The sequence below is a fragment of the Dendrobates tinctorius genome, unplaced genomic scaffold (assembly GCF_039654945.1).
Source record: "Dendrobates tinctorius isolate UK_male_01 unplaced genomic scaffold, ASM3965494v1 ptg000034l, whole genome shotgun sequence".
Taxonomy (NCBI): Eukaryota; Metazoa; Chordata; class Amphibia; order Anura; family Dendrobatidae; genus Dendrobates; species Dendrobates tinctorius.
The window spans coordinates 2,917,911-2,941,410 of NW_027361702.1; the positions used below are offsets into that span (position 1 = coordinate 2,917,911).

The 23,500-nt window shown below is 44.6% G+C and overlaps 1 protein-coding gene across 1 annotated transcript in view; it reads left to right on the forward strand.

Moving 5' to 3' along the window:
* LOC141087484 (adrenodoxin-like) overlaps positions 1 to 22,043 on the forward strand; it is a 57,179-nt gene extending 35,136 nt beyond the window's left edge. Inside the window, exons 2-4 of the mRNA XM_073573035.1 lie at positions 17,139 to 17,266; positions 17,396 to 17,525; positions 21,623 to 22,043. Of these exons, the coding sequence (XP_073429136.1) occupies positions 17,139 to 17,266; positions 17,396 to 17,525; positions 21,623 to 21,740 (376 nt within the window). The 3' untranslated portion in view covers positions 21,741 to 22,043. The remainder of the gene's footprint in view (positions 1 to 17,138; positions 17,267 to 17,395; positions 17,526 to 21,622) is intronic.
* Positions 22,044 to 23,500: the final 1,457 nt, after the last annotated feature.

Sequence of the window (23,500 nt, forward strand, 5' to 3'; positions counted from 1 at the left end):
ATTTATTTTTCCGTTAGAGTTAAGGTTAGGGTTAGAATTAGGGTTAGGGTTGGAATTAAGTTAGGGTTGGAATTAGGGTAAGGGTTGGAATTAGGGTTGGGGTTAGGGTTGGAATTAGGGTTGGAATTAAGGTTAGGGTTGAAATTAGGCTTGGGGTTGGAATTAGGGTTGGGGTTAGGGTTGAAATTAGGGTTATGGTTGGAAATAGGGTTAGGGGTGTGTTGGGGTTAGTGTTGGGATTAGGGTTAGTCTTGTGGTTAGGGTTATGGTTAGGGTTGGGATTAGGGTTAGGGTTGTGTTGGGGTTAGGGTTGTGGTTAGGGTTAGGGGTGTGTTGGGGTTAGGGTTGGAATTAGAATTGAGGGGTTTCCACTGGTTAGGTACATAAGGGGGCCTCCAAATTTGACATGACAATCTCAGAATTGCTAGGATCCATTGACGCGTTCCTGAGTTATTACCTCATAAAGGGAAACTGTCAGAATTGCAAAAAATGGCTAGGTCATTAAGGTCAAAATAGGCTGGGTTGTGAAGGGGTTAATAATCAGAAAGTCCTCTCCTGAACTGGCATCTCACACCAGAGTCATCCCAAGACACCTCAGTAGACCACCGTCTAAACTCAGAATAATACCGTTCAGCAGTGAGTTTACTCTGGGAGATACCCATGATTATGTCCTCTGCTACCCTGACCCGGTCTGGTTCGTCATAAATCAGTCCTAAAGCCTCTATGAACCTGTCCACAGATTTACATTCAGTGGCAGAAGCAGGTAAAGAAAAAGCCCATGTAAGAGGCCCCTCCAGAAGTAATGAAATAATTATCCCCACCTGGTCTGCCTTCTTCCATGTATGATGCTGTGTGGATTCCAGCATACGGCTTAACCTTTCATCCACTCCCAGAAACAAAACTGTATGGATGCTTAAGTCTATCTTTATTGGGATGATATGGACAACAGTGGGAGATGATAACAGATGGTATAGTAGAACACAGTAGTAGATGAGATCAGGGGTTGTTGTACAAAGTTGTAGATGATTCAGAGATTGTTGAACACAGTTATGGATGATTCAGGTAAAAACTATGAGACAGCTAAAGCAGCATGTCAGTACTGGTAGACAATATACAATACATCAGTACTGGCAGGTAATCACAGCAATACAAGGTATTATCACAACAGTAGCAATGATACAGGATGCTGTTATATCAGTAGCATGCTTTATATAGAAGCTGAGCAATATAACATACACAGCAGTAAAAGAGAAAGAAATAACTAACAACTAATTCCTGCCAGCTTTACACTCACTGAAAAGAGGATGCATAACTATCATGCAGTGTACTAGCATTACAGAAGCTGAACATGCATTGCAAACATCATGAGGAATGCATAATGGCCAGCTAACAGAGATGCATAACATATATTCATAGATGCATTAAACCTTACCGGAATCCGCTTGTTATAAGCAATGGTTTTGCAGAGAGCAGAGCTGAGCAAATGTGAGATACTCAGAAGACCGGCAGGAATGGTTACATGTTGTTGACCAGGGCAGGAAGAAGGGGCGGTTCTGAACCGTTAACCATTTGGGAGAACAGAAGATTCAAAATGCATGAATAAAAAGAGAAGGGCAACTTATGACACCTACTGGTAATAGCTGGAACAGCACTTAAAAATATATTGCTGCACCGAATGGGCAGAACACCACCCATTGACTCTCATCTCCAGAGGACCTGGGTCTAAGGGAAAACAAAGCTTACAACTTTCTCTGAATGCAAGAAACCTCTCCTTTTCTCCAGAGAAAGTATCAGGGAGCCTGACCGTAGGTTCAGGAGAGTGTAAGGATACATCAGTGGGGTTAGATTGCCTAACAGCTGATTTAGTCACGGAACCCTGAAAAGATTTTACAGAGTAAGCTCCCGCTGGAGTTGGTTGTGAGAAGAAGCAAGAGCCCTATGTTCCACTGACAAATCCTGCATAATTTGTGTCAGATTGGACACCTGATCCGCCAAGTTATGAAGCGGATCCATGACCAGAGAAAAAAAATGCAAAATCCCTTTAAATGTATGGGTCAGTTATATCATGCTACTGCATTGCAGTATAGAACAACCTCTACCAGGGGGTGCTGGTGAGGGAATAGAGGTTCAACACACATTATTATTAAAAGGAATCTGTCACCCCTTTTTTCGAATATGAGCTGCCGGCACCGCCATCAGGGGCTTATCTACAGCATTCTGTAATGCTGTAGATAAGCCCTGGATGTAACCTGAAAGATAAGAAAAAAGAGTTAGATTATACTGACCGGGGGGGAGCGGTCCGGTCCGATGGATGTCACGGTCCGGTGCCTCCCATCTTCATACAATGCCATCCTCTTCTTTCCTTCCTGTCGTGTTTCCGGCGCAGGCGCACTGCTCTGCCCTGTTGAGGGCAGAGCAGAGTCTTGCAGTATGCAGGCGCCTGGAGAGGTCTGGCGCCTGCGCACTGCAATATTCTGCCCTCAACAGGGCAGAGCAGTGCGCCTGCGCCGGAGCCACAACAGGAAGGAAAGAAGAGGGCGGCATAGTATGAAAATGGGAGGCGGCGGACCGGACCGCGACACCCATCAGACCGGACCTCCCCCGGTGAGTATAATCTAGCTCTTTTTTGTTATCTTTCAGGTTATGTCGGGGGCTTATCTACAGCATTACAGAATAAGCCCCTGATGGCGGTGCCGGCAGCTCATTCAAAATAAGGTATAACAGATTCCCTTTAAGGGGGTTGTTTAGTCTTGGGGTTAAAGTCTGCAGTCACCAATGCAGTCACCGCACTGTTGCTGAAAATAATCTCTATATAAAGACCAATATTGATATTACCGCCATATGGTCAGTGATAGATCTCAGTCCTAAATAACATATAAGAGACTACAGCAGAGTTACAGATAATGACTTACCGCTGACGTTATTTCTGATGGAGTCGTTCACTTTTCCCGTCTTTTCCATCTGGCCCAGACTGACCTGACAACTTCTTCCAGCCAAGACTTGGCTGCAGAGATTACAACAAAGACACATTTCAGGTCTAATATTTTCAGCACTGTCCCCAATGGGACTATTCCCAACCTGCACAAACTCCTCATCCTGCTGATATCCCAATGCTGAGCCGCTGCTGCCATATATGTCCCTATTACTTCACCTACTGTGTGGTTCTGTGTGACCTGTAAATTCTAAATCAACCCTCTTGAATATAGTAATGCTGGGTACAAGTGACTTAGAAAACAGTGCCCAAATTTTGTCCCCTAAAAAGTAATATTGCCCTGTGTCCCCCTTTGACAGTCACAGTAACCTGAGTTCCCCTAAAACAGAGATGGCGAACCTATGGCATGCGTGCCAGAGAGGGAACGCGGCATTGCCTGATCCTTTTTCCGGAGCTCTGAGCTGCAGCTTCCTGCCTCACACATTGAGCGGCGCAGCTGCGGCTGGATGACATCACCATTCAGCTCCGCAGCCGCTGTGGCAGTGAGATGAAGGAAGCTGCTGGCGCGCAGAGTGGTGAGTGTGGCCACTGTGCCAGTGCAGCTGCTGTGGTGTGTGTGCCAGTGAAGCTGCTGTGGTGTGTGTGCCAGTGAAGCTGCTGTGGTGTGTGTGTGTCAATGATGGGGAGAGGGCCAATGAAGGGAGTGATGGGGAGAGAGCCAATGATGGGGAGAGGGCCAATGAAGGGATTGATGGTGAGAGGGCCATTGAAGGGAGTGATGGGGAGCTGTTGTAAGTTCATTTTCCCCTTCACCATTGAGGTCTGATAAACTCCCTCTTCTGGTGAAGGAAGGTAGTGAGGCTGATTACCATGCACCTGAGCAGAATGATGATGACTGGGTGACTGGAATTGCTGACTGGATATAAGGCAGCCGACGCCCTTCTGCCTTGCGGGTGATTTCTCTGAGGGATTCTAGGAGACCAGTCTGATTCCTGCTTCTCAAAAGCTAAGTTTTCTTCTATGCTTTTTGCATTTGTTTTTTGGTTTTGTTTTGCCTTGTTTTTCTGGATTTCTGCCATTCCCTGCTGGGGTGAGCTGAATTCCTTTTTGCTCAGTCTTCAGAAAATACCTGAGTACTGATATAGTCTTTTTGAAGCCTAGCGTCTTCAGGGCTTTTTTCCCTATCAGTCTGTTGGCTCTTGTTTCTATAGGGTTTTGGCGGATTGCAGACAGCAGCTTTTCTATCCTGTCCTATTTAGTTAGCTTGGTCCCCATCATTTGCTCAGCCTATCTTTCTATCTGTGTGAGTGTTTTTTCATCTTGCTTCACCGTCATTATATGTTGGGGGCTGCCTATTAGTTTGGGGTCTGCTCTGGGGCAGTTTAGATTTCCCTTTCTGTCTTTAGGATATTTAGTTCTCCGGCCGTGATCGAGGGGTCTAGGGCACAGTAGGATCCCCCCACGGCTGCTGCTGGTTGTTGTTGATAGGTTCAGGGGTCTGCAATCCGATAGCTGCCAACTTCTCTGGTTTTCTGGACTTAGCTAGTATTTCTGTTTTTGCCTCCTACGGTGACTCATTCATGACAGAATCACCCGCCATACCGCAGATCCTAGGGTACTCAATAGCAGGAAAGAATTGTAAAAAAAAAAAAAAGTGTGTATATTTTTTCCTCTATATCTCTGAGGCCGTAGGGGGATTTTTTTTTTCTCTCAATGGAGATAAAGCAATTGTCTGATCGTGTGGAGCAGCTCGCTGCTGAAGTGCGGGGAATTTCCGCCTACCTTGCTCATTCACATGCTGCTGAACCAAAGATTCCTACTCCTGATATGTTTTTTGGGGATCTGTCTAAATTTTTGAATTTCAAAAGTAATTGTAAATTATTTTTTGCCTTGAAGCCTAACTCGTCGGGGAGCTCCGCGCAGCAGGTTAAAATTGTCATCTCTTTGCTGTGTGGCGATCCCCAGGATTGGGCGTTTTCTCTGAAACCAGATGATCCTATTCTGACTAATGTGAACGCATTTTTTCAAGCCTTGGAGTTGTTGTATGACGAACCTAATGCTATTGATCAGGCTGAAAAGACCCTGTTGGCATTGAGCCAGGGTCGAGATTCTGCAGAATTGTACTGTCAAAAATTCCGAAAGTGGGGGGTCCGTACTACCTGGAATGATAATGCCTTGGCAGCCCTCTTTCGGAAGGGTTTGTCAGAAGCCGTAAAAGATACTATGGTGGGATTTCCTGTTCCCTCTGGTCTTGACGATTCTATGTCATTAGCCATTCAGGTTGATTGGCGTTTACATGAACGCAGGACTGCATGAGAGGTGTTGCCACCTGTTGAACAAGTGTCTGAACCTTTGCAATGTGATAGAGTTTTGTCCAGGGAGCAACGTCAGGAGTTCAGAAGGCATAATAAGCTGTGTTTTTTTGTGGAGATGCCTCGCATATTATTTCTGTCTGTCCTAAACGAGAGAAACGTTTTGCACACCCGTATTCTGTGGGTGGTGTTCAACCTAAGTTTCTTCTGGCAATTACTCTGATCTGCTCCCTGTCCACATTTTCCGCCAAGGCTTTTGTGGATTCGGGAGCAGCCCTGAACCTAATGGACTTGGATTTTGCTAAACGTTGTGGATTTCCGATGACACCTCTGCGGATGCCTATCCCTTTGAGGGGGATTGATGCTACTCCTTTGGCGAAAAATAAACCTCAGTTTTGGACCCAGGTGGTAATGCGGGTCGCCCCAGACCATCAAGAAAATTGCAGATTTTTGGTGTTGCATAATTTGCATGATAACATTGTTCTGGGGTTTCCCTGGTTGCAAATTCATAATCCAGTTTTGGATTGGAAATCTGTGTCTGTGGTGAGTTGGGGTTGTCGGTGTGCCCTTAGTGAGGCTCCGGTTTTTTCCACCTCTCCTCAGTCGCCTGATGTTCCTGACTACCATATTTTTCGCTTTATAAGACGCTCCGGATTATAAGACGCACCACAATTTTTGAGGAGAAAAATAAGAAAAAAATATTTTTTAATAAAATGGTGGTGCCTCTTATAATCCTTGCATCTTATTGCTTACCGGGGTTGGTGGCTGCGGTGTAGAGGGGTCCCAGGCTCGCTGCTGGAGGAGGCAGGCGTGGAGTGATGCTGCAGGCCGCATTCAGGGATGAGGGGGGGCTCCGATGTGTGCTGTTGCTGCTGCAGAGTCTTGTGCTGGTGTCAGGTTTCTCCACTTGTCCGGCGGTTGGAGGCCGGTGCTGCGGGTGCTCCGGTGCGGCGTTCTGTGCCCATCGATGCCCGGGGCTCTGCCGACATTGTTCGACAGACCAGAGCCCCAGCATTTCCTCGGTTCCCTGTATATGTGCGCTGAAGTGCCGGTAAAAAAAAAATGGCCGCCGGCGCGTGCGCAGCAGCCATTTTTTTGCAGGCACCACCGCGCGCACACAGGGAACCCAGGGAAAATGGCCGCCGGCGCGTGCGCAGATGGGATCTCGGGACCCACCTCTCGAGAGATGAGATTTCAAATCTCATCTCATCTCTCGAGAACTGGGTCCCGAGATCCCATCTGCGCACGCGCCGGCGGCCATCTTTTTACCGGCACACAGGGAACTGAGGAAATGCCGGGGCTCTGGCCTGTCGCACAATGTTGGCAGAGCCCCGGGCATCGACGGGCACACAACGCGGCACCGGACACACCCGCAGCAGCGGCCAGCAACCGCCGGACGCCCCCGATCACAGCCTAGGTAAGTCATGTCCGCTTTGTAAGACGCACCCCTGTTTTCCCCCCAAATTTTGGGGAAAAAAAGTGCGTCTTCAAAGCGGAAAATACGGTATTTGGCGGACTTTTATGATGTATTTAGTGAGAATGAGTCTGCGTCTTTGCCTCCTCATAGGAGTAATGACTGTGCAATTGAACTGAGCCCGGGGTGTAAATTTCCCAAGGCTCGGCTCTTCAATTTATCTGTACCCGAGCACGAGGCTATGCGATCCTATATTAGAGGTGCTTGCTGGTTTACCAAGCTTGACCTCAGGGGGGCGTATAATCTTATCCGCATTAAGCATGGGGATGAATGGAAGACGGCGTTTAATACTCCAGAGGGACATTTTGAGTACCTGGTGATGCCTTTTGGGCTCACTAATGCCCCTCTGTCTTCCAGTGCTTCATGAACGACATTTTCCGAGACTTTGTGGATACATTTTTGATTATCTATCTGGATGATATTTTGATCTTGTCCAAGGATTGGGATTCTCATGTGGAACATGTTCGGACTGTGTTCCGGATCTTGAGCGAGAATTCCCTGTATGTCAAAGGATCGAAATGCCTTTATGGGGTACAGAGGATTTCATTTTTGGGATTTATTTTGTCTCCGTCAACTATTGAAATGGACCCGGCCAAGGTACAGGCCATTTATGATTGGGTTCAGCCCACTTCTTTGAAGGCCCTCCAGAAGTTTTTGGGCTTTGCTAATTTTTATCGGAAATTTATAGCAAAATTTTCTAGTATTGCCAAGCCTTTGACTGATCTGACTAAGAAGGGTGCTGATGTGTTGAATTGGTCTCCGGAGGCTGTTTCTTCCTTTCAGGAACTGAAGCGAAGATTCAATTCTGCCCCGGTTTTGCGGCAACCTGATGTCTCACTCCCGTTCCAGGTAGAGGTGGACGCTTCTGAGATTGGTGCAGGATTTGTTTTGTCCCAAAAGGATCCTGTAACATCCAAAATGAATCCCTGTGCTTTCTTTTCCCGAAAGTTCTCTCCATCTGAACGTAACTATGATGTGGGGAATCAGGAACTGTTATCCATGAAATGGGCATTTGAGGAGTGGTGACATTGGTTGGAGGGAGCTAAACATCAAGTCGTGGTCCTCACTGACCACAAGAATTTGATTTACCTGGAGTCAGAAAAACGGTTGAACCCTAGACAGACTAGGTGGGCCTTGTTTTTTACACGTTTTAATTTTGTGGTCTCTTTTCTTCCTGGCACTAAGAATGTCAAGGCAGACACCCTCTCTAGGAGCTTCTTTGCTGATTCTCCTGTGGTGACCAAGCCTGCTACCATCTTAGGCGAAGGGGTAGTTCTTTCTGTCATCTCGCCCGATTTGAGACGTGCTCTGGAAGAGTTCCAGGAGGACAAACCTGAGCGTTGTCCCAGTGGAAAGTTGTATGTTCCTGACCAGTGGAGGAAGAGAGTGATGTCTGAAGTTCATTGCTCTGCATTGGCTGGTCATCCAGGTATTTTTGGTACTAGAGACCTGGTGAGTCAATCTTTTTGGTGACCCGCCTTGTCTCGTGATGTTAGGAATTTTGTGCAGTCCTGTGGGACTTGCTCCCGGTCTAAATCTTGTTCTCGCTCTTGTGGGTTGTTGATGCCTTTGCCGGTCCCCAGGAGGCCATGGACCCATATTTCAATGGATTTCATCTCTGATATGCCTGTCTCTCAGAGAATGACTGTTATTTGGGTGATTTGTGATAGGTTCTCTAAGATGGTTCATCTTGTACCACTCCCTAAGTTGCCATCTTCCTCTGAGTTGGTGCCCCTGTTTTTGCAATAGGTGGTTCGCTTGCACGGGATTCCTGAGAACATTGTATCTGACAGAGGAGTTCAGTTTGTGTCTAGATTTTGGAGGACTTTCTGTTCCAAGCTGGGAATTCAGTTGTCCTTCTCCTCTGCTTTTCACCCTCAGACCAATGGGCAGACGGAGAGAACAAACCAGACCTTGGAGTCGTATTTGAGATGTTTTATTTCCGCTGATCAGGATGATTGGGTTTCATTTTTGCCCTTGGCCGAATTTGCTTTAAATAATAGAGCTAGTTCTGCCACTTTGATGTCACTTTTTTTTCTAACTTTGGGTTTCATCCTCGATTTTCTTCGGGGCAGGTGGAGCCTTCTGCCTGCCCATGTGTTGACACTGTGGTGGAGAGAATGCACCAGATCTGGGACCAAGTGGTGGATAAGTTATCTCTCTCCCAGGAAAAGGCCCAGCGGTTTTCCAACCGACATAGGACCATTGGCCCCCAGTTTAAGGTTGGTGATATGGTTTGGTTATCATCAAAAAATATCGCTATGAAGGTGGCTTCTCCTAAGTTTAAGCCTAGATTTATTGGACCTTACAAGATTTTGGAGATTATTAATCCGGTCTCTTTTCGGTTGGCTCTTCCTGTCACATTTAAAATCCATAATGTGTTTCATAAGTCCTTGTTGAAGAGGTTTGTTGAACCAGTAGTTCCTGGGGTGGTACCTCCGGACCCTGTATTGGTTGAAGGTAACATGGAATATGAGGTAGAGAAGATACTGGATTCCCGTCTGGCTAGATGGAGACTCCAGTATTTGGTTAAGTGGAAGGGTTATGGTCAGGAGGATAATTCCTGGGTCTCTGCCTCTGATATTCATGCCAAAAGATTGTTGCTTGCCTTTCATCGGGCTCACCCTGATCGCCCTGGTGGTGTGGATGAGGGTTCGGTGACCCCTCCTCAAGGGGGAGGTACTGTTGTGAGTTAATTTTCCCCTTGACCATTGAGGTCTGATGAACTCCCTCTTCTGGTGAAGGAAGGTAGTGAGGCTGATTACCAAGCACCTGAGCAGAATGATGATGACTGGGTGACTGGAATTGCTGACTGGATATAAGGCAGCCGACGCCCTTCTGCCTTGCGGGTGATTTCTCTGAGGGATTCTAGGAGACCAGTCTGATTCCTGCTCCTCAAAAGCTAAGTTTTCTTCTCTGCTTTTTGCATGTGTTTTTTGGTTTTGTTTTGCCTTGTTTTTCTGGATTTCTGCCATTCCCTGTTGGGGTGAGCTGAATTCCTTTTTGCTCAGTCTTCAGAAAATACCTGAGTACTGATAGTCTTTTTGAAGCCTAGCGTCTTCAGGGCTTTTTTCCCTATCAGTCTGTTGGCTCTTGTTTCTATAGGGTTTTGGCGGATTGCAGACAGCAGCTTTTCTATCCTGTCCTATTTAGTTAGCTTGGGCCCCATCATTTGCTCAGCCTATCTTTCTATCTGTGTGAGTGTTTTTTCATTTTGCTTCACCGTCATTATATGTTGGGGGCTGCCTATTGCTTTGGGGTCTGCTCTGGGGCAGTTTAGATTTCCCTTTCTGTCTTTAGGCTATTTAGTTCTCCGGCTGTGATCGAGGGGTCTAGGGCACAGTAGGAACCCCCCACGGCTGCTGCTGGTTGTTGTTGATAGGTTCAGGGGTCTGCAATCCGATAGCTGCCAACTTCTCTGGTTTTCTGGACTTAGCTAGTATTTCTGTTTTTGCCTCCTACGGTGACTCATGCATAACAGGGAGCGGACCAATGAAGGGAGTGATGAGGAGAGGGCCAGTGATAGGGAGAGGGACAATGATAGCAGTGATAGGGAGAGGGGCAATGATGGGGAGAGAGCCAATAATGGGAGTGATGATGAGAGGGCCAATGATGGGGAGAGGGCCAATGATGGAGGTGATAGGGAGAGGGCCAATGATGGGGAGAGGGTCAGTGATAGGGAGAGGGCCAATGAAGGGAGTGATGGGGAGGGGGCCAATGATGGGAGTCATGGTGAGAGGGCCAATGATGGGAGTGATGGGGAGAGGGCCAATGAAGGGAGTGATGGGGAGAGGGCCAGTGATGAGGAGAGGGCCAATGATAGCAGTCATAGGGAGAGGGACAATGATGGAGAGAGGGCCAATGAAGGGAGTGATGGGGAGAGGGCCAATGATGGGAGTGATGGAGAGACGGCCAATGAAGGGAGTGATGGGGAGAGGGCCAGTGATTGGGAGAGGGCCAATGATGGCAGTGATGGGGAGAGAGCCAATGATGGGGAGAGGGCCAATGAAGGGAGTGATGGGGAGAGGGCCAATGAAGGGAGTGATGGGTAGAGGGCCAATGAAGGGAGTGATGGGGAGAGGGCCAATGATGGCGGTGATGGGGAGAGGGCCAATGATGGATAGAGGGCCAATGATGGAAATGATGGGGAGAGGGCCAGTGATGGGGAGAGGGCCAATGATGGCGGTGATGGTGAGAGCGCCAATGATGGGAGTGATGGGGAGAGGGACAAAGATGTGGAGAGAACCAATGAAGGAAGTGATGGGGAGAGGGCCAGTGATGGGGAGAGGGCCAATGAAGTGAGTGATGGGGAGAGAGTCAATGAAGGGAGTGATGGGGAGAGGGCCAATGATAGTGGTGATGGGGAGAGGGACAATGATGGGGAGAGAACCAATGAAGGAAGTGATGGGGAGAGGGCCAGTGATGGGGAGAGGGCCAATGATGGGAGTGATGGAGAGTGGGCCAATGATGGCGGTGACAGGAAGAGGGCCAATGATGTGAGTGATGGGGAGAGGTACAAAGATGGGAGTGATGGGGAGAGGGTTAATGATGGTGGTGATGGAGAGGGCCAATGGTGGGAGTGATGGAGAGAGGGCCAATGATGGCGGTGACAGGAAGAGGGCCAATGATGGGAGTGATGGGGAGAGGGCTAATGATGGTGGTGATGGAGAGGGCCAATGATGGGAGAGATGAGGAGAGGACCAATGATGGGAGTGATGGGGAGAGGGCAACAATGATGGTGGGGGAGAGGGCAATGATGGGATGATGGGGAGGAGGAAATGATGGAGGTGGTGGAATGGGCAATTTCTACATTTCTACATGAAGGGGATCATGATGGGGCATATTTCTGCATGAAGGGGATCATGATGGGGCATATTTCTACATGAAGGGTATCATGATGGGGCATTTGGCACATGTTGGCACTTCGTCATAAATAATTGGGTTTTAGGTTGTAGTTTGGGCACTCGGTCTCAGAAAAGTTTGCCATCACTGCCCTATAACAATAACTGCCCACTTTACATTTTATAATGTCCCGAGTCTCCCTCCTGTACAGCTCCCCTATACACAGTATGATGCCCTCTTATACACAGTATAATGCCCCCTCACAGTATATATACTGACCCCTTAACCCCTTCACGACATTTGACATACTCAGGTCACATTATACAGCAACTTTTGGGGTCCAATTTCTCCTATTACCCTTGGTAAAAGAAAACAAATTGGATATGAAGTAAATTTTTTGTGAAAAAAGTTAAATGTTCATTTTTTTAAACATTCCAAAAATTCCTGTGAAGCATCTGAAGGGTTAATAAACTTCTTGAATGTGGTTTTGAGTACCTTGAGGGGTGCAGTTCTTAGAATGGTGTCCCTTTTGGGTATTTTCTATCATATAGACCCCTCAAAGTGACTTCAAATGTGATGTGGTCCGTAAAAAAGTGGTTTTGTAAATTTTGTTGTAAAAATGAGAAGTAGCTGGTCACCTTTTAACCCTTATAACTTCCTAACAAAAAAAAATTTGGTTCCAAAATTGTGCTGATGTAAAGTAGACATGTGGGAAATGTTGCTTATTAAGTTTTTTTGTGCCATATCTCTGTGATTTAAGGGCATGAAAATTCAAAGTTGGAACATTGCAACATTTTCAAAATTTTTGGCAAATTTCCATTTTTTCAACAAATAAATGCAAGTTATATTAAAGAAATTTTACCACTAACATGAAGTACAATATGTCACGAGAAAACAATTTCAGAATCACCAGAATCCATGGAAGCGTTCCAGAGTTATTACCTCATAAAGTGTCAGTGGCCAGAATTGTAAAAATTGGCCTGGTCATTAACATGCAAACCACCCTTGGGGGTAAAGGAGTTATGGTACGTTTCCACGTGCCGTAATCGCAGTGCTTTGGATGGAGTGGAAACCCCGCACTGCCCAAAGCCCCGCCCCCTTCTGTCACCGTGGTGATTCCGGATGTGCTCATTGAACACATCAGGAATTGCCGCAGGGTAGCCATAGAGTAGGCAGTTTACCTTGCGGAGATTGAGCGTCTCCGCAAGGTAAGCCGACATGCTGCGGTCTAAAAAGGTTTAATAAAATCCCCTCCACTATGCAGGAACATCTGGCCACTGCGGATTAAACGCTGAGGCAGGACACAGCGTTCAATCTGCAGCTAATCCTGAATATTTCCGCTACGTGGAAACATGCCCGTAGAGTATGTGCACGCGTTGTGGATTTGGCTGTGGATTTTTCCACGCGAATTTTGCTAAACCCGCAGGTAAAATGACCTGCGTTTTACCTGCAAATTTAGTGCAGATTTCCTGCAGATTTTCTGCAGTTTTTGTGCTGATTTCCCCTGCGTTTTTACACCTGCGGATTTCTATAATGGAGCAGGTGTAAAAACGCGGCTGATTCTGCACAAAGATTTGACATGCTGCAGAAAATAAACTGTAGCAAATCTGCACGGAATTTTCTGCAGCATGTGCACAGTGTTTTTTATTTTCCATTGGTTAAATTGGTACTGTACACCACAGCAGAGGATCCGCAAGGCCAAATCAGCAGCGGATCCGCACCAGAATCCGCAGCGTGTGATCGAACCCTTAAGGTGAGTGAAGAAATCCTTGTTATTTGTCATAATTCTGCTTGCATTAGAATCTATACACCATATTTGCTTTGCAGATGGGCCTGTACTGGCATTGAATGCAACTTCAACACATGCAGAAGCTTCCTTTACAGCTGTTTTAATCCATTGATGACTGTTCTGCTTTGTAAGCTGACTTATTCTTGCTTTCTAAATTCTGCAGTCTGCTTCAAAGTGGCCAGGTATTTTACAGACAAAACATTCACGAGTTTCTCTTAGATTGCTCTTATATTTTGGGAAATACTGTGTCTTTAATCCTGTTTCTGCTCTGGATTCTTTACTGCTGCTTACATGCTGAGTTTTTCTCTTGAATTCATCCACAAGTTTGCCTTTGACATACTCTTTTGTCAGCTTATCATCTGGCCGTGCATCTAGTACAGTCATGAGTGTGTCATAACTCTCTGGAAGACCACTTAATAGAAGTGCAGCAACATGAAAATCTTTATTTTCTTCCCCAATACCCCTGAGATGCTCCACAATCTCTTAGGTGTTTCTTATATAGTCCTGCATATTCTATCCATCACTTAGCTTAAACTGATACAGCTTTCTCATGAGATAAAGCTTATTGATGAGATTTGACCTTTCATGCACTCTCTGTAACTCATCCCACATCCTCTTTGCAGTTGCACACTTGCATATATGCACAATCTGATTATCATCTACACTGAGGGAGATTGTGCTTTGTGCTTTCTGATCCTTCTCCAGCCAATCATCTGGTAATGGATGAGGCACTTGTTCCTGAGTATATTTCCACGTACCTTCTCTTATGAGTAGCATCTTCACCTTGAATTTCCAGGGCTGATAGTTCTGGTTAGTGAGGCTTGGCACTGAGAACTTGACAGGATTGCTGTTGTGAACATCTTCTCTGTTGCTCTGTGCTGCTTTTGCTCTAGGCTTCTATTGCTGTGTTCCTCTGGGGTTCTGTGTCACTCTGGGCCCTGTTGGCAGCAGATTATTCAGGATACTCTCCAAGTGTGTGACAACAGAACTTGTTTATTCAGGAACAATCAGGAACAATGTATGATAAGCTTTATAGATCAAGAATAAATCATTTCTGTGTATCTCTATCTGTGCATCATCTATAGCAGGCTGCTTCTCTCATACAGACACAGTAAAAAAAAGTCACATGTGAGCCCCTGGGACTTTTTTTGTTGTTCTAACTTTATGAACAGCATACAAATCTAGCAACTAAACACTCATAGACAGGAATGGAGTTGTTGCACCAAACATATTCCAACAATTTTTGTTTCAGGAGAGCTTGTGATTTTTTTTTTATTTGTGGGACATGCTTTAAAAAAAAAACATGTGACAAATCATTAAGGGATTTGTGACAGTTCTGGGTCTACTGGAATTTAAATGTAGTTTTTTTTTCCTTTGGTCCAGCAAGAGTTAATGTATGTCTCTTGCTGTCAGATTCTTTCAGGCTGATCAGCTGACGTTGGTTGGTAACCACTCTCACCTCCCTTTAAATAGTCACATGACCCATCAGTTGATCGTCGGTTATAGAGATACTTCTATGCAGGCCAGCTAGGGGTGTGGAATTCTCCTGTGTCAGTCATGTTGTCTCTGTTGGAGTCCTACTTTCCTGGTTCCGTTTACTCTGCTTCTGTGGAGCGTAGCAATAGATTCTGAGCTGAGTTGCATCCTTTCTGTCAGTTCTTTATTTGTCTCTTTCCCTGTGTTGTGTCATCTGCAGTGGTGAAGCTAGCGTCCTAACTGGCCAGTGCACCAGCCTGGATTAGCTGAGGTGACAGTCAGGGACTAGGCACGTGACAGTGGCGGAGAAGGCAAAGACCCGCATAGGGCATTAAGAGAGCTTAGGGACAGTCACAGGTTGGTGTCAGGAGGTGTCCTATCCCTTGCTCCCTACCATTAGGGCCTTCCTCACCCTTTATCATCCTATTGTACTATATGTTGTGCTGTCTGCCGGATGTACCCGTGTGCGGACGTGACAACACAATCACTTTAAGGCTATGTACACACGCTGCGGTTTCACCTGCGGGTTTTTTCCCGCAGAACCGCAGGTAAATCTGTAGGTAAAGTGACCTGTGGTTTTCCTGTGGTTTGGCCTGTGGTTTTGCTCTGCGGTTTCACACCTCTACTATGTTAAAGGTGTGAAACCGCAGCGGAATCCGCAGAAACAATTGACATGCTGCGGGGAAAAAAACGCAGCAAAACCGAGCGGAAAAAAACGCAGCGTGAGCACTGCGGTTTTGAAAACCCATAGGGTTACATGGTACTGTACCATGTCTGCGGAACTGCTGCAGTTCCGCAGGGCCAAAACCGCAGCGGAACCGCAGCAAAAACCGCAGCGTGTGCGCATAGCCTAACGAGGTCTGGCTCCCATGTTCTGGCAAACATTTGCTTTAGTCAGAGGAAATTAAACTAGCTATGCATTTGCCTTAATGTGGTGGATGTGAGGAGGGATAGAAGAATCTTCAAACTATACATGAATAGCCTGATTCTCTAGAAGCTTTCAATGTTATCAATTTTCCTTTTTGACTTATAGGAGGAGGTCCTAAACAGGAACCCCTTGTCTGTATGCCCTAACAGAGTTAAAGAGGACCTGTCAGCATGACTATGGAATCTAAAGTAAATGATACATTTGTGAAATGACTCTGTTTACTCTTCTTCTGCAATCACCAGTTGTAGTTAGATGCTAATTAGGTGCAAGTGCAGCGGGGCTGGACATTGCACTGGGCCTTCTCCTCTCTGCCTGTGTTTGTCTAGCTCATCTGTCTAACTCCAGTCTTTGAATAACAGGTCATTGCTTTTTCAGTGACCTGCCTCCTCTGGCTGAAGTCTCACCCCGGCATCGTCATTGCTGTGGGCAGCGTATGTGCAGTCACTTCTAAATGATGTCACTGAACCATGAAGTCAATCTGAGCATGTGCGCCCATGACAGTGATGGTTTCAGTGCAAGATTTCAGTCTGAGAAGGCAGATCACTAAAAAGCAGTGACCTTTCACTCAAAGACTGGATTCAGGCAGGGACAGGGGAATGCAGAGACAGGAGACGGGGAATGCAGAGACAGGCAGGGGACGGGGAATGCAGAGACAGGCAGGGACGGGGAATGCAGAGACAGGCAGGGGCTGAAGGAATGCAGAGACAGGCAGGGGTTGGGGAATGCAGAGACAGGGGCCAGGAATGCAGAGACCGGCAGGAGAAGACCCAGTGCATTGTCCAGCCCGACTGCACTTCCACATAATTAGCATAAAACTTCAAATGGTGACTGATTACAGAAAAATGGCAAAACATATTTCACAGTGCCATTATTGCATTATTGCAATGTCTTTACTTTGGATTCCAAGTTTGTGCAGACAGGTCTTCTTTACTACACAGACTGTAATAACTTATGTACTAGGCACCATGATATTTTTTTCCATTTGTCTAGTGGTTTTTCCATTTATAGAATGGAAGAATATAGTATCTACACTAAATAACATGCTGTTAAAGGGAACTTGGCAGGGTTAGATGGGAGAACTGGGGTTCAGAAATACTCATGTAAATAGCACTTAGTGCCAGACTGACTTTTGATATTAAGTTTTTCTGCTCTCACGGTTGCATTGGGTATGGGCTCTGGCTCGGTATCGCACTCCGCTTTTGATGCTGAGAGCTCTGCAATCCCTCCACTCTGCACCGGATTTGTGACTGTAGCAGCCAATCAGGAGCCCACTAGTTCTTCTACCTATCCCTGCCATAAGTTTTGAATGGTTAGAGCTGCTGACCGGTGCTGATCCGTAGAATACAGATTTTTATTCCAAAGAAATAATTCACAAATTTTTGCAGAACTTCAGAAGAAAACTTAAAGGTTAATTTCATCAACCGTGATGGCGAGATCCTGACAGCCACAGCTAAAGAAGGGGAAAGTCTTCTGGAGCTTGTTATCCGGCACCATCTGAGCATTGATGGGTTTGGTAAGCCTTTCAGGTCACATAGGTATTGTATAATGGGGCTACTGACAATAGAATAGTTACCATGTAATAGTTGACCTGAAAATAAATTGCTCAAATTGTCTAAACTATTTCCATTCTTTATTCTCTTAGGTGCCTGTGAAGGAACTTTAGCTTGTTCCACTTGTCACCTCATATTTGATCAGAACACCTTTGACCAGCTCAGTCCCATTACAGATGAGGAGATGGACATGTTGGATTTGGCTTTTGGATTGACTAAAACGTATGTTCTCATGTATTTATGAACATAAGGCAACTTAAAGGGGTTGTCCAGTCCAAACCGATAAGTCTCCAGTCACTCTGTGTACAGGGATTTGCATATATAAGATCCAGTACTGGAGGGTATATATGAGTTATACATGCTCCTGGGCAGGGAGCATGACCTTGCTCTCCATACACTTACATGGAGTGAGGCCAAGCCCTCTAGTCAGCCATGGCCACTGGGAAGCCACATCACTAGACAGGGCACAGACTCACACAATGCAAGTGTAAGGAGTGAGGCCACACCCTCTAGTAGGCCACACCCACTGGTCACCCACGTCACTAGATGGGGCACGGTCTCGCTCATTGCAAATGAATGAAGACAGATGTCGCGCCAACTGCCTGGGAGCATGTGTAACTCATACATACTCTTCGATCCTGGGTCTGAAACAGGTGAATTCCTGCATTGCACAGTGCATGCTCTGGGGGGATTCATAAGTCTGTAGTCACACAGAGTGACTGCAGATTTATTGACTGGACAATAAGGCTCTTCTCCCACGATTGCTCAGTTTGGTTGGATGGCCAGGTCTAGGAAGACTTCTGGTGGTCCCAAACTTCTTCCATTTAAGGATTATGGAGGCCACTGTACTTTTAGGAAACCTGAGTACTGCAGAAAGTAACCTTGGCTAGATCTGTGCCTTGCCACAGTTCTGTCTCTGAGCTCCTTGGCCAGTTCCTTTGATCTCATGATTCTCATTTGGTCTGACAAGCATTGTGAGCTATGAGGTCTTATATAGACAGCTGTGTGTCTTTACAAACCAAGTCCTATCAGTTTATTTAAACACAGCTGGATACCAATGAAGGAGTAGAACCATCTTGAAGAGGATCACAAGGAAATGGACAGCATGTGACTTATATATGAGTGTCTGAATACTTATGACCATGTGTTGTTTCAATTTTTATTTTTGTAATAAATTTGCAAATATTTCTACATTTCTCTTTTTGTTCAGTCAAGATGGGGTGCAGATGTACATTAATGAGAAAAAAATTAACTTTTTTGAACTGAAAAATGTAAAGGCGTCTGAATACTTTCCGTACCCACTTTACATGCAGTTGAATAGCTGTTTTTTTATCATTTTGTCAGTCAAATCATATTTGCCCCTATGTAATGTGGAGCCTTATTTTTATGTATTTTTTTTACTGATTTAGCAAAAATGTAAAGAAAAAAATTAAATATGTTTGCTTTTCACCATTTTGCTTTTTTATGATCACAAAGTGCCATTAAATTCAAATTGTGTTTGTCTTACCATTACAATTGTTTTTATACATAGTACATGAGAATATGAGGATATTTTGTGTTATAAACTGTGGTTAGCATTGGCTTTTCTTTCCTTCCCTCCGTCCTTCATTCCAACCCTTCCTTATTCCCACAATGCCTTACTTCCTCCTTCACTCCCTTCATTCCTTCCTGTCTTCCTCCTTCCCTACATTTGTTCCTTTTCGCCTTACTTTCCTTTCTCTTTTCATTCCACATTTCAAAATTAAAATACATTTGTTTTAATGCTTATCACCCCTGTAACTGGGGTTGGTCCATTGTTGCAGGGGAAATTCAGCCCTCTTCTTTCACTACAGAGCTGATCGAAAGAAGCTAAGACCTAGCAGCTCCCAAACACTCTTGGTGCCAGGTGATCATATCATCACTAGGACAAGAGGAGAAATGTTTATGCTTCCTAACGTGTGTACACAGCTTTTGATCAGTGCTGTGAATACAGAATTCAGGAAGGCAGAGATGGTAATAACCAATCTCTGCCTTCTATGGGGAATCCAGCCAACTCTACTAGATGTCTCCCTACTTTTGTAGCTGCACAATCTCCCTCCAGCTGCTGACTCCATGGTACCATACCATTATAAAATGTTCCTGCAGTCATATGTAGACCAGCTGAATATTTTTTAAACTTTGGGCAAGTTCTTAATTACTACATGTTCTTTGATTTAATAAAATAATATTTTACTGTTAAAATTATCTTCTATTAAATTAGAGACTCTAATAAATATACGTATGTAATGGGATGGTAGGGACTTTGATATTGGTGACCAGTCCTTATATTCCACAGATCAGCAGTTTACTACACATCAGGTTCTGCATTTTAGCTCCCACTGAAGTGAATGGAAGCTGAGTTGCAATTCCAAGAATGGCCACTACATAGTGTACAGGACTGTGCTGCTCTGGCTTCAGCCACTGTATACATCTGGCTGCTGCGGAGTTGGCAAACAGCTGATCAGTGGGGGTAGCGGGAGTCGAAACCCACCAATGTTATATTGTCATATTGAAGACTTATTATCTAACTCTTGGACGACCCCTTTAATGAATATTGTACTGAGTTGTTGACTAATATTACAATATTATTTCAGCAGTAAAATAGTTTGTTTTTAACAAAATGAATAACAGATAAACAAACATATGATATAAAAGGTAATAAACCTCATCTAAAACATCCAATATCCCTTTAAAAGAAATTAAAAATGTTGTCCACTACTTGATGATGACCTATCCTTAGGATAGGCCTTCAATATGTGATCGGTAGAAGAATGACCCCCGACACCTCCCACCGAACAGCTGTTCTCGATGTTGGCATTGGCCGGACCTGACCAGTTATGGAGCTGCACATCACAGCTCCCTCTGCTCTTTAGTGGCCACAGTCGGGTATTGCACATCACATCCAAATCAATAGGAGGTGGATGTGCAGTCACAGCGGCAACCACTATAGAGCAGAGGGAGCTGTGCAGCTCCATAACAGGTCAGGTCGAAAACAGCTGATCGGCTGGGGTGCTGGGTGTCGTACCCCCACTGATCACACATTGAAGACGTATCCTAAGGATAGGTCATTAATGATAAAGTAGTGGACAAACTCTTTAACTCCCCTTTAGTTAGCGAGTTTACAGGTTCTGGTTGTACAGAGGTTTTTGCCTTGGAATCCAGAAATCTTGTTGATTGAGTAGAGTGAGCCTTGATTTCAGCCAACTCCTATGAATCGTAACCTTCTTGTACATTGAAACTAACCAAAAAGTGTAAATTAGTCGAGAATATGGTCTGACCAAGGTTTCAATATTTCTTTGCTGCCTTTATCACCACACTGATAGCTTCCGATATGTTCAAGTGCTGCCAAGCTGGGAAAAAGACTTAAATGGTGCAGCCATTTTCACTTTCACTCTACAGCTTTGTGCACACTGTATCTGATGCCTACAGTGAAGGTATAGATTGGGAGAATCTCCAAGAATATACTTGTGGTGGAAGGTTCTAACATTCGGTGTACAAATACGGTACATTGACCATACCTCATCTATTCATGCCCTTTTTGAAGTCACAAGATATCCCACCATGGTTTTCACATCCACCAACATTCATGGCTCAAGCCCTTTAAATTTGAGTCAAAACTGCTTCTACGCAATCTGGCATTAACCCTATAACGAAGGCTAGAAGACAATGATTATTTATGATTATAAATTGCAGTATGTACTGTACTTGCATGTTTTCCATGTGCCCTTCTACTTGCATGCATACACTTACAGACCATTAGGCTGTGTGCACATGGATTTTTTTTTTTGAGGCATTGAAAAAAAACTATGAATATTTAAAGTGAAAACTGCTTCACAAAACACTCCTTTTTTGTGGAGTTTTTGGAGGAATTTTTCTTTTACTGAAGCTGCATTAAAGCATTTTGGAAAAAAAAAAATTCCCAAAGTGTTTCTGAAGCCATTTGATTGGACAGTGCATACTCGGAGCCTGTTAAAAAATAGACCTGCACTTATTTGTTCCTATCAAGATTTTTTTAAACTCTAAAGGTAAAGAAAAAACACTCAAATCTATGTATGAACAACAAAGAGGATTGATATTGAAATGGATATGACTCTAGCGTTTTCTAAGCAATGTTTGTGGTGTTTTTAGTTGTGAATACAGTGCAAAAATAACTAAAAAACCCTCCATCTGCACATAGCCCGATATTTGCTGAGTTCGGCACAGTTGCCATTGTATCAGTGTCTTCAATATTTGATTCATTGAGAAAAATGATGTTAACATTTGTTAATAAAATCCCGAAAAAGACCTTTGTTGTGTTACAGGTCTCGCCTGGGATGCCAGATATGTATGACCCAAGCCATTGATGGAATTACAGTTCGAGTTCCAAAAGATTTATCTGATGCAAGAAGAGACCAAGTTGAACACAAGAGAAAACAATAACTAATGACGGAATATGTCAGCACATATAATTGGATGTCTGCAGCAGATGTTCTACTTGATTAGGACGAGGATTCCAGCGCTTCTGTCGCAGTGTCTGACATTATACACCACCATTCCACACAGTTTATACGGAAGATGTGAAAAGTGTTTGAAAAGATGTAGATGTTATATTATCAATGAACTTAGTAACAGATACGTTGTAGGACAAGTTCATTATCACACTGTGCATTTTATTCTATATGTGTGTGATAAATCTATGTGTGTGGACTTATAATACATAGAATATAATATACGTTACTACCACTCTAAAGCCTCCTGACTTGTATTTTATCAATTATTCCAGTGCTAAATAGGTTAATCAGGTTGTAAACATCGATGGTGGTATAGGACATCAATATTAGATTTAAGCTACTTTCACACATCAGTTTTTTGCCGTCAGGCAGGATCCGGCTATTTTTAGAAAAAACGGATCCGGCATAAATTTTGGAGAACTGTAGAAATGGATCCGTTTTTCTGCCGGATCCGTCTAGCAGGTTATATCTGTTTCCTGGGGGCTGGCCAATTGGATCTGAGCAAGCGCAGACTTAAAAAAACGGATCCGGTGGCTGGATCCGTCTTTTTCTGGATCCGGCGCATTCCGCCGCCCATAGACTTTCATTGTGGCAAAAAGCTGTAAGCGTCGGACCCGGCGCTTCCGGCTTTTTCGTCGGAGACAAAAAATGTTACAGTAGCCGTTTTTTCCAGACGCCGGAATGAGACAAGTAGCCGGATCCGGCAAAAACCGGATGAAACGCAATGCCATCCGGGAAGATCCGGCGCTAATGCAAGTCAGTGGGGAAAAACAGGATCCGGTATTGCATTTCGCCGGATCCGGTTTTACAAAAAAAAGCCGGATCGCACCTGACGGCGAAAAACTGATGTGTGAAAGAGGCCTAACAGTCACACCCAGTAATTAGTAGTTTAAAAAGGGCCACGGAGTGCAGCAGATTTATTGTTTAAATCTTTGCATTGGACATGGAAATTTTTTTTGTACTGATTGTGCTCGGTTTGACATAGGTTAAAAAAAAAAAAACGCTAGTTGTTTCTTCATTATTATATGGAGTAAAAAAAAAAAAGAATTACTTGAAAAAGACAGTAAAAATAGACAAAAAAAACCATGGGAGAACCCTCACTAAAATAACCAAAAAATGCTCGCAACTGAAGAAAATGTCACCAAATATTTCTGAAAGCATCTTCTTCTTGATCAACTTGGTGGGTTCACCGGAGTCTAGATACGTTGGGTGCACAACTCAGGCTATCTGCACAAAGAGCTTTTTTTGCCGAGTTTTTGTAGCAGAAAGTTCTGAGGAGGAGTATAGAGTTCAGTTTATGTTCCAAAATCTCCTTAAGAAACTGCCTGTGCACATAGTATAAGCCTTTCCCTACGAGGCTGAAGTTGGTTTCTTATTCAGCAATTTTTTCTTTTCTGTTTTTTATAGGTTTAACAACAAAAAATAATCATCACAATAATAAAAAACAATGCAGTCAGGCGCCCTGATGTGAATACACTTAAAATCAGTGACAAAAATTATAAAACTGGCAAAAATATGGGCATCAAAGTGGGCACCAAAGGGCATTAATGAAAGGGTTAAATGACTCTGGGTCACTGATATCACACTACAGACGTATAGAACAGGGAGCCCCATATAAAAAACAGGTCTCTCCAGCCTGGCCCAAATGGGTTCTGGGCATCAGAACTGGCATCAAAGTGGGGACACAGT